Source organism: Arachis ipaensis, chromosome B07 (assembly GCF_000816755.2).
Source record: "Arachis ipaensis cultivar K30076 chromosome B07, Araip1.1, whole genome shotgun sequence".
In the NCBI taxonomy this organism is placed as follows: Eukaryota; Viridiplantae; Streptophyta; class Magnoliopsida; order Fabales; family Fabaceae; genus Arachis; species Arachis ipaensis.
This window is the reverse complement of record NC_029791.2, coordinates 54335352-54347202: the sequence shown is the minus strand read 5'-3', so window position 1 is coordinate 54347202 and position 11851 is coordinate 54335352. Positions and strand designations below refer to the sequence as shown.

The 11851-nt window shown below is 35.4% G+C and overlaps 2 protein-coding genes across 3 annotated transcripts in view; one reads left to right on the top strand and one right to left on the bottom strand.

Annotated features, from left to right (window-relative positions):
* The window catches only part of LOC107609759 (beta-glucosidase 12), a 6643-nt gene extending 2350 nt beyond the window's left edge, over positions 1–4293 (top strand). The window contains exons 3-13 of one of the 2 annotated variants that reach the window (XR_002349935.1): positions 1253–1311; positions 1411–1486; positions 1580–1657; positions 1770–1857; positions 2039–2294; positions 2407–2522; positions 2855–3072; positions 3295–3326; positions 3405–3497; positions 3602–3710; positions 3804–4131. Coding sequence is in view for 1 of the 2 variants with exons in the window: in XM_016311780.2 (XP_016167266.1) it covers positions 1253–1311; positions 1411–1486; positions 1580–1657; positions 1770–1857; positions 2039–2294; positions 2407–2522; positions 2855–3072; positions 3295–3326; positions 3395–3497; positions 3602–3710; positions 3804–3999 (1331 nt within the window). In the remaining variant the exon portion in view is untranslated. Of the gene's footprint in view, positions 1–1252; positions 1312–1410; positions 1487–1579; positions 1658–1769; positions 1858–2038; positions 2295–2406; positions 2523–2854; positions 3073–3294; positions 3327–3394; positions 3498–3601; positions 3711–3803 lie in introns of both variants that reach the window. The other variant, XM_016311780.2, reaches the window with a different exon arrangement.
* On the bottom strand, positions 10571–11733 carry LOC107609644. Its single transcript, XM_016311648.2, has 2 exons — positions 11682–11733; positions 10571–11452 (listed from the first exon to the last, which is right to left on the bottom strand). The coding sequence occupies exon 2, from the start codon at positions 11450–11452 to the stop codon at positions 10865–10867; it is 588 nt and encodes a 195-aa protein (XP_016167134.1). The 5' UTR covers positions 11682–11733; the 3' UTR covers positions 10571–10864.

Genomic DNA, 11851 nt, shown 5'->3' with positions numbered 1-11851 from the left:
GTTTTAAGAGGTTCAAGCAGGCCTGACAGGCCAATAAGACCAATTAGTAAATCTGAACCTAACCTGTTAACATATTAAAGATTTTATAAAAATTTAAGTTTATGACTATTTTATAACAGGTCAGATTAAACACAAACCAAACTGCAAGCTCCTAGCAGGCTGCTTAATCTTTTTTCACCCCTAATTATGAGTTCCATTTTCTACTTTAAAAGTTCAAAAGGAAAAATTGTTTTCTAAAAATTGTGGAAAAATTAAATTAAAAAAGTGTTTTATTTTTTCTTTATATGAAAAGGTAAATTAAATTTGGGGTGTTATGAATTTCATTTTTCATATGGTAAATTATAAATCAGAGTTAACTACAAAAAATGCCCCCAAATTATTTAAATGCCGACAAAAATACACTTGAATTTTACTATCGACAAAAATGTCTTTAAATAATTTCAAAACACAACAAAAATACCCAACAATAAATATATATTTTAAAAAAAATACCTTAGAGATTGAATTTTGATGCAATTTTTTACAAGCATGATTATAAAAATAAGATATTATTATACTTAAAATTTTGTGATTTTTTGTTAAGTATATATTATTTTTATAATTTTTTTGTTAACAACCAATAATACTTTTAAAAAATCACAAAACAATATATACTAAGCGAAAAATTACTAAATTTTAAGAATAATAATATCTCATTTTTCTAATCATGCTTGCAAAAAATCGCATCAACATTCAATCTCTAATGTATTTTTTGAGAAATACTGAAATACATGTTTAATGTTAGTTTTTTTGCAAGATTATCTAACATTAAATATGTATTTCAAGAAATACATTAGAGATTGAATTTTGATACAATATTTTGCAAGAATGATTAAAAAAATAAGATATTATTATTCTTAAAATTTAGTGATTTTTCATTAAGTATATATTTTTTGTAATTTTTTGTTAATAACTAATAATACTTTTAAAAAATCACAAAAAATATATTCTTAGAAAAATTACCAAATTTTAAAAATAATAATATCTCATTTTTTTAATTATTCTTACAAAATATCTTATCAAAATTCAATCTCTAAGACATTTTTTGAAAATATATATTTACTGTTGGACATTTTTGTCGCGTTTTTAAATTATTTAAAAACATTTTTGTTGATAGTAAAATTCAAGTGCATTTTTGTCCTGTTTGAATAATTCGGGGTGTTTTTGGTGGTTAACCCTTATAAATTACTACATTATGCTTGATTCATGACAGGTAAGATACAAGACGGAAGTAATGGAGATGTAGCTGCTGATGAATATCATCATTATAAGGTGCTGTAACACAAACATTATTACACTGTAATAACTGAAGAACAGAGATATTAAGCAAGCATAATTGTGATTCTTCTGAAGAAAGTATTGATTATGCAGGAAGATGTTGAGGCCATGAAGGATATGAACATGGATGCTTATAGATTCTCAATCTCTTGGTCCAGAATACTCCCAAGTAAGAAACATGACACTAGAGAAACTTCCAATTTTGCACTCTGTTAAATTTGTTATCAAAGCTAACTAAATGTGATGCATTGGCTAATTTCAGAGGGAAGGCTTAATGGAGGTGTTAACAAGGAAGGAGTAAATTATTATAATAACCTCATCAATGAGCTGCTAGCCAAAGGTCATCATCATTAATCAAATATGTTGCAAAGCTAAGATATTAGTAATTGGTTTTTGTTTCTCTTAGGAGTAATTTAAGCATAATGTCTTTCTTTGTTGGTAACTCAATGCAGATATTCAACCCTTTGTGACAATTTTTCATTGGGACCTTCCTCAGGCTTTAGAAGATGAATATGGAGGCTTTTTAAGCCCTGAGATAGTGTAATTTACATCTCCTAATTCCTAACTAGTCAAAGTATTAGTCAACATGTCTTGAACATTAAGTATGTTTGGTTTGTATTTTCATTTTCTGTTTTTAGGATTGTTTCATCTCATGTTTTCTGCATTTTCTTTACAAAATTTTGGAAACAAAAAATACCGAAAATCTCCCTCTTTACTGTAGGAATGACTTCCAGGACTATGCTGAGGTTTGCTTTAAGCAGTTTGGTGATAGAGTGAAGCATTGGATTACGATCAACGAGCCGTGGACCTTCAGCTATCATGGCTATGCAACAGGAAAGTATGCACCAGGAAGATGTTCAGCCTGGCAGAACCTTAGCTGCACCGGTGGAGATTCAGGCACTGAGCCCTATATGGTGGCACACCATCTGCTACTAGCTCATGCAGCTGCTGTTAACATCTATAAGACTAAGTATCAGGTTTTGTTACACATTTTTATAAGAAACTTTCAATTGACAAAATGAATGGATCTCTATGAACTAGTTTAGAGTAATATTGGAAGCAAAACCTTACTTTCCTTTGTGTACATAGGCATCTCAGAAGGGCTTAATAGGGATAGCACTGTTTTGTTTCTGGATGGTGCCATTACATGATACAGAATTGGATCATCATGCTGCACAGAGAGCCCTTGATTTCATGGTTGGATGGTATAAATTCTTAATGAGAGAGAAAAAAAAGGACTCATTTGTGAATTTTACTACAGGATCTTGCCACTGAGAAATTCTTATATGCTTCTTGCTCTAATCTGTTGGTTAAACGTCCGATGAACTTCATGGTTAAAAAAAATAAAGATGTAATATAAAATTAGGTGACGAAGAAAATGAAGACTAACATGACATATAGTTAGTGAATTAGAATAAAAGCAAGAACACAAGAATTTTTGTCATTTGAATTCACTGTCAACTGTATGCTGCTGTAGCTTATTTTGTCATATGAATTCACTGTCACATGAGAGCTGATTCAACTAATGAAATTTCAGGTTTATGGAGCCAATAACAAAAGGAGACTACCCAAGTTCCATGCGGCTTCTGGTGGGAAATAGGATGCCAAAGTTCTCTTCATATCAATCAGGGATTTTAAGAGGGTCCTTTGATTTTATTGGATTAAACTACTACACCTCCTATTATGCTGCTGATGCACCAGAACTAAGTAAAGCCAAGCCTAGCTATCTTACAGATTCTCTAGTTACTCTTACAAGTAAGAACATGTTTGTGTGGATAGTACTAATGAGATAAATTTTAATACATAATGAAAAATTATCATATCTTAGGTTAATGATAGAATGATGCTGTTGTTCTCTCTAGCACATATATTAATTCTAATCAGTTTGATTTTAAGGAAAAATAAAACTCTCACTCACTGAATCCAAGATATTTTATTTTCTAGTTTATTGATGCAAGATGCATTTTAATGTGACAGATGAGTGTGATGGAATACCTATTGGTCCAAAGGTAATATATGGATTTGCAGCAGCATATCAATTCTTCAAATTCAGTTACCTTAGCCTCTACATTTGCAGGGTGCTTCAGACTGGTTGTCAGTTTATCCAAAAGGAATTCGTGACCTTTTGTTCTATTTCAAATCGAATTACAACAATCCGTGGATCTACATCACTGAAAATGGTAATATACACAAAAAAAATAAAAGATTCTTTATTGGTTCACATTTAGTTTTAACACAGTATTTGTTTCCTTATGTTTATGGAAACAATGTGTTAATTATGCAGGCATAGATGAACTCGATGATCCAACACTTGCACTTGAGGAAGCCCTTGCAGACGAAACAAGAATTGATTACTATTATAGTCACCTACAATATATTCAAACTGCAATCAAGTATGTGCTATCATATCAGATAAACTATTTTTGCTGACTGAATTGTAAACATGTTTAGTGTGCTCCTAATTTTGTTGGTTTTGCATATTTCAGGGAAGGTGTAAATGTAAAAGGATATTTTGCATGGTCATTTATTGACAACTTTGAATGGGATGCTGGCTACACTATGAGGTTTGGAATCTACTTTACTGATTACAAAAATGGCCTGAAAAGACATCCAAAACAGTCAGCTCTTTGGTTTAAGAATTTACTACAACGTGAAGTACCTACACGTGGTGATTCGCGCTAAGAACTTGAACAATTCATATATAATGTGTGTCTTAGATAAATATCAACTCGACTATGCTACGTGTACATCAAAATCAAGCAAAGTGTAAAATACATGTTGAAATATAAATACACATAAAAATAAATTAAACCACACATGTATTTATTTATACACAAATATATTGGTGGCTGATTTTAGTGACTGATTTTGGTGTGCGAATAACATTTTTTATATCCACTATGATTACTGTGAGTAATGGTTATCATGCCAATATTTGTAAGCAGGGTTTGTAATGCCAAATGTTGTGTTGCTTCTTTTGGTTGTTATGATTTCTATGTATTTCTATGAAAGAAACCTTTTGAAAAAAGAACTATAGAATCTTGTTATGCACTTGTCACCATTCAGAAAATTTCAAACTCAGGACAAAATTCACAAATCACAAATCACGATTCACAACCCAACTATAACTAAGGCCTTTTCTGACCCTCTTTTTTCTAGTCAACTTTTTTAGTTTTTTATAGCTGACCCTTCTTCCACATCTTTTTTTTTTTGTTGCACAATGCATATTCCTGAGAAGCACATACACAACATCATCATCTGTTTCAAATTCAATTTTGCCTTACAGCGCTGAAATTTCCAGGAACTGAGCTCTCATTTAGTAATGACTTCCGATCCATACCTATAGCAGCAGCAAGGTTTTTCCTTCTGCTTCTTCAAAGTAATATATGATCTAGGCATCGAGCATTGTCTTGTTTAAAATTAATAGGGAGATGCTCCCTTAAACACGCAGAAAACATCTAAATTAAAATTTAACACATATAATCACTTAAATTATGTTATTTTTGTCAAAATTATGTCAGATAAATTAATTTGACCGAAAAATAGTGAATCAAATTTTGAATCCGTCTAAATTAATATTATTTTTTATAAAAAAATGACTACAATACTCCTATTATATAAAATGACTAAAATACTCTTATTATATATATTAATTTTAAAAATTCTAAATTCTAATTTTAATAAAAATAATACAATTTAATTGATTATATGTATTAAATTTTAATTTTTAAAAAATATCTTTAAAAAAAGACGTTTTTGACATCTTTATCTAAGTGGTTCCCAAATTAATATATGATCTATACATTTATGTGTATGATTTCATCGATATATCAATAAATATTATATTGGTGTGTATGAACATAATTTAACAATTATCAATAATTAATATAAAATTTAATCTTTTTTACCAGAAATTTTATAATTTCATTGAAGTTGAATATGATACATCTGTACAGTACATTGTTTCACTGACATTGGTATTAGACTATATGATACTCCGCCTATACAGGTTATGCCTCCCTAAGAAACCCCATGAGCCAAACCCCTTGGGAAAAAATTCAATAAAGAAAAAAGAGTACATCAACCATGCGTAATTTAAAGAATAAAAAAAGCTCAAGAATTTTATAACCTTGTACAACTAAGCTCTAGAATAAAGAACACCCTTCGAGTCAGCAAGAAGAAGAGGAGTGAGTTCTGGCGGAGGGTTAATCATAAGAGAAAATTGATAGGAATAAAACACATCATTCTTACTTTCCTGAATTAGAGGAGCAACAATATCCACTCACAACAAGTATTAACACTAGCACAATAATACTCAATAGCAGTGGAAAAATCACATAAACCAGAAATTAAAAACAAGCTAATACACCAAGATTTTTAATGTGAAAAACCTCCTCAATGAGAGAAGTAAAAATCACGAGCAATCAAGATCAGGAAATAGCTTTACTATAATTGAAAAAAAGGTACAAGAGAGTCACAAATTACTGCACAAAACGTGCATACAACAAGCTAAACAACCTAAGTTTCAAAGCTTACAAAACAAGAACAAGAAGATGAAAATACCACAAAAACAGAACTGCTGTGCATGGCCAATATCTCCAGCTACAGACATTGAATCGAAGATCTGAACGGTAAAAACAAAGAACCAGATGTGTAGAATATGTTGTCCAAATTTGAGCTCGATTCAACGGTTAACGAACTTGCAGCGATAAATTTATGAAGATAGCTTTGTATATGTGCGAAAATGACTTTCTCTCTTCTCTTCTCTATAGTGTTTGGTGTTCTCCTTTCAAAATGACTTCTCTCTCTCTCAACCACTTCAACTATTCATGGATTTGGATACTAATATTTTGGCTTTTTCTCCACATAGGAAGGGAGCCCAAAAACCCAACAAATCTCCCCTTCACGACTATGTGGAGGTAACCGCCAATCCGACGATTAAGCAACAAACTTCAAACTTCTATCTTGGTAATGCCTTGGTCATCATATCAGAACCATTCTCATCAGGTATGAACCTTTTCAAGTTCCAACAACTCAACATCCAAAACATCACGTGTCCAGTGATACCTCACATCAATATGTTTGGATTGAGAATGAAAAGTAGAATTTTTACCAAGATGTATAGCACTTTGACTATCACAAAACAACGCATACCTCTCTTGAGTAAACCCGAGTTTTTTCAAAAATTTCTTCATCCAAAGTATCTCCTTGCACGCTTCGGTAATGGCAATAAACTCAGCCTCGGTAGTAGACAAAGCAACACATTTTTGCAATCTAGATTGCCAAGACACAGCTCCACCCGCAAAGTTGATCAAGAAGTCTGAAATGGACCTTCTAGAGTCAATATCTCCTGCCATGTTTGAGTCAGTGTAACCAACTAGAATAGGCTTATCACTTCCATAACACAACTTCATGTTAGAAGTACCATGAAGATATCTCATTATCCATTTTACAGCATTCCAATGCTCTTTTCCTGGGTTTGAAACAAAACGGCTAACACAACCAACAGCATGAGCTATATCCGGTCTTGTGCACACCATATCATACATTAAACTACTCACGGCTGATGCATATGGAACTTTTTCCATGTCTTTCTTCTCTTCATCACTTGATGGACTTTGCTTGCAACTCAATTTGAAGTGTGTAGCAAGAGGAGTACTAACGGCCCTTGCTTTATCTATTTGAAACCTGTGCAACATTGTCTCTATGTATTTCTCCTGTGACAACCAAAGTTTCTTTTTCTTTCTATCACGCTCGATTCTTATGCCAAGAATCTCTTTTGCCGGCCCAAGATTCTTCATTGCAAATGGCATTGCAAGTTGCTTCTTCAACATATCAATTCTAGAAGCATTTTGACCAACAATAAGCATGTCATCAACATATATCAAAAGGATAATAAAATCATTACTAGCAAATTGTTTAACAAATACACAATGATCAGAAGTAGTCTTCTTATAGCCTTGTTCCGCCATAACAGACTCGAACTTCTTGTACCATTGTCTTGGAGCTTGTTTCAAGCCATACAAGCTCTTCTTCAGTTTGCAAACATAATCCTCTTTGCCTTTTATTATGAAACCTTCAGGTTGTTCCATGTGAATTTTATCCTTAAGATCACCATGAAGGAAAGCAGTTTTCACATCCATCTACTCTATCTCTAAATCAAGACTTGCAGCCAAACTCAAAACAGTCATAATAGAAGATCTTCTCACAACCGGTGAAAAGATTTCATTATAGTCAACTCCTTTTTTCTGCCTGTAACCCTTGACCACCAATCTAGCCTTGTACCTTGGACACAGAGAATTTTCTTCATGCTTCAACCTATAAACCCACATGTTCTGCAAAGCTTTCTTTCATTTTGACAACTTCACAAGCGCAAATATTTGATTATCATGCAAGGATTTCATTTCATCTTGCATTGCATTAAACCATTTCTTATTGTTGTCGCCTTCCATAGCTTCCGCATAGCATTCTGGTTCTCCCCCATCAGTCAAGGTCACAAATCCATTAGTAAATGTCACATACTCATTAGAAGAATACCTCGTTGAAGGTCGTCGCCCTCTAGTAGACCTCCTAGGATGGAAACCTGGTGGATCTTCAGGTAGCTCAGGTTGATTATCAGCATCATCATTAACTGGAGCATCAATCGGATCTCCCGTCTCTTGGTCATCAGGAACCAAAGGCTCATTTTGCTGCATATGCTCCTGATCTTAATTCTCTGCTAGTTCTGACGAAGAAGGCAGCTGAACTGGATCTACATCAGTCAAGTCACTGTTCTCTTGTGATTGACTCTTATTTGCCTTATCAATGTCCTCAATGGTCTGGTCTTCAATAAACTCTACATCATGACTCCTTACAAGCTTCTTTTCAACTGGATCATAAAGCCTGTAACCAAACTCATCTTGACCATATCCAATAAAAATGCACTGCCTTGTCTTCACATCCAACTTGGACCTCTCATCCTTTGGAACATGAACAAATGATTTGCATCCAAAGACTCTCAAGTGACCACACGAGACATCTTTGTCCGACCAAACATGATCCTTGAAGACGTAAAGGAAGCTAAATCTAAGAAGCGAAATCCAAGAAACTCAAGTTGGCCGGCGCCGCGCAAGACAGAGCATTTTTTAAGTGGGTTAAGTTTGCATGTACAAAAACGGGAGCATCATGGACTAAACTAATTGCTTGCACAATTATTATTGTGTTATCCTATGTTGATCTTGGACCTATACCTATGTAGGGGAGGTGACGTTGTTGAAGGCGGCGATCATGGCAGTCTTGGGCTGCGCGACGCAATGTGTGTAAAGGAAGTATCTCCATTTACGATCTTGCGAGGCGTGATGGACGTATGAAAACAACACATTTGTGTGTCTCCTATATGTCACGAATGACGACATTGAGAGGCAGAAACCGCCGGCGCGGGGAAGCGTTGTACGACTGGCGTGATGCGAGACTGCGGAAACGACGCAAACTGCGCGACGGTACTGCTGGGCATTCGTGGTGCGCACGTCGGCGTGAACTATGAGCAACGACGGCGGCTGGTGTCTGTGGCGACGCGACACCGGTGAGAGAGGAAGAGACTGAACAAGAAGATAGTCACATCAGATGGGGAAAAAAGAGACCGTTTTTTAAATTTACGTAACCGTTGCAAATCCTTATTTATTTATCATTTGATGTTAATTTTAATTTTATCCCTATTATACACATTATACATTAAATTCATTGGTTCTCATACTTTCTCTTTTGCATTTTATTGAGTGTGAACTCCACTTTTATCTCATCCAATGGTGCATAAAACAAATCATTTCACTAAAGATTAGCTGTGCTATAGAGTAGAACACCAAATGTTCTCCAAAAAATTTAGTTGATAAAATTATTTTTGAAAGATTGAAATGACAAAATGTTTTTAAAAGATTTAAAAACGTAACAAATTTTTTATGTGAAGTGAGTACGTCTTTCTATTCACTTGACTTAGACATTTGTCACATTTTAATTTTTGAATATATTGTTGTCGTTTTTTATTTTTCAAAAATATTTTTGTTAACGACTAAAATCTTGGAGCGCATTTTTGGTAGTTTAATCTATGTTATGTGTAAATCCTAAATCTATGCATGAAAAAACAATACACAATTCAAATTTTCACGTCAAAAATTTTGAAAGAAAGCTTCATGATTATTGTCTCATGGTGGATGTTACAATTTGCAACTTTCAAGTCTCGTCTTCATGATTATTACTAACTTCATTGATTAGATTTAGAAAATTAACTCTGATTCTTTAAAATTCTTAAACTTTCCAACGGATCATTTTGGTCCACATCTCAAACCAGCCACCATACATAGAAGATAGAACAGTTTGAAGTAGCCAATTTCAAGACTAAATTTTTATAGTGGTCTCTTAGATTCACGTCTTTTATCATTTTAGTTTCTCAAATTCAAAATTCACTATACTGATCCTCGAGATCCAATTCCAACGCTTTCCAAGGTTGAATCAACGAGCTAACTCTGACTTGCTACACTAGATCATAGCTACATAGCGTCTTTTCACTTTAGCTCTTAAATAAGGCCAAAAAAATGTCGTTTTGAAGAATGAAGAGAGATATAATGATTTGTACATCATATAAACTCTACTTCCTTTTCTTACGCTGTTTAGCCATATATCCAACGTAGCAAGTCAAATCCAATTCAACACTTAGTTCGCTGATTTAATATTAAGAAGGGTCCAAGAACCAATATAGTGCCCAGAACTGAATCTCAGAACCAATATAAGTAATTTTGAATTTGAGAGACTGAAATGGTAAAAGTTGTGAATCTTGAAGGACCACTTGGGAATTTAGTCCCAATTTCATTGCTTAGATACTATCAAGGAAATTCAGAATGCAAACTAATGGAGCTAACAAGCATCAGGGCCATCTCAATTTAATTGCATATTTAATATAGCTAGTCGAGTACTATACTACTGCATAAGTCCTATGTGGGAGGCCTGATAACAAATTCATGTAACTACCCTCTATACACACTTACTCCTATTATATTGTTAGGCAACCAGTACTTAACACCAGCCAAAACAAAACCATGCCTGGCAATGAAGCACAAATTACCAGCGTTTTGGTATTCAATTGGACAAAACTCCATAAACAACAAATGTTATTACCCACTCTAAATGTATACTAGAGTACAGTGAGCTAACCAATTCAGATATTCCATAGTTGATTTATATATTCCATACTTTTCATACAAGTTTTGAATGACATTAAGAATGCTGCTCCAAGAACCTAAGTTTTCAATGACATTAAGAATGCAAATTTCCTATTATTTATAGTACAACTGCAATGTATCCTCAACATAGCCCATACTCAAGGCTATAATTGATGATCATAATTCATGACAGATATAGTAAATCCATTAGTATGTGTGCAGAAACGGATTAACACATGTAATTAACAAATTACAAACACACAATCAAGTATTTTCTTATTAATTTCCACTGTAAATTCGATTGTTATATAAACACTACGAAAAGGGGACGTTAATAAACCCTAATCGAATTGCTCTCATACCGCATCCTTGGTCGGAGCCGGAATAGCCTCCGCCTTTGCCTCCGGAATCTTCACGTACCCTAACTTCTTAGAGTTATTGATCTTCTCGTCTTCCTCGTCGTCAAGGTAATCGTCGTAACTGTAATCGTGGCGGCTGGAGAACGAGGACCAGACGAGGTATATGGTGGTGGCAGTGAGGGCGCCGCAGCCGACGCCGAAGAGGAGAGCGGCGAAGACGGAGAGGAGGTCCTTGGTGCGGTCACGGAGGGAGCCGAATTCTTCAGCGGAGAATCCGAGTGTCGCGGCGGGGCGAGTTTCAGGGGAACGGCGGCGGGGCTCTGTCATGCCGACGGAGGAATCACTGATGCTACGTGTGAAGAAGACCTTGGAGGGGAAGTGGCGGAAGGAGTGGATCTCAGTGAAGGTGGTGAGGGTAGAGCTGGAAGGGAGGGATGGATCGTCCGATGAGAAGGTGTAGAAGGTGTAGGAGGAGATGAGGAAGCTCCGGCAGGGGCGAGCGGAGGCGCCAGGGGTGGACAGTGCGACGAGGAGGCCGAGGACGACGGCGGACAGCACCGGGTGGACGAGGAGTAGTCGGGCCATTTGAGAAGCTGTCAACTCGGAAGTGGCGGAAGGAGTGGATCTCAGTGAAGGTGGTGAGGGTAGAGCTGGAAGGGAGGGATGGATCGTCCGATGAGGGAAGGGAGAAGGTGTAGGAGGAGATGAGGAAGCTCCGGCAGGGGCGAGCGGAGGCGCCAGGGGTGGACAGTGCGACGAGGAGGCCGAGGACGACGGCGGACAGCACCGGGTGGACGAGGAGTAGTCGGGCCATTTGAGAGAGAGAATAAGCTGTCAACTGTGAACTGTGAATTGTGAGGCGTGAAGTGCGTGGGATTTTTTTTTCCCAATTAACCCCTTATCTCTCTTGCCATCTTTTCACAAATTTCATATTCTCGTATATTAAAATTAGGGTCTAGAATTTAAAAATTATATAAGATCAAA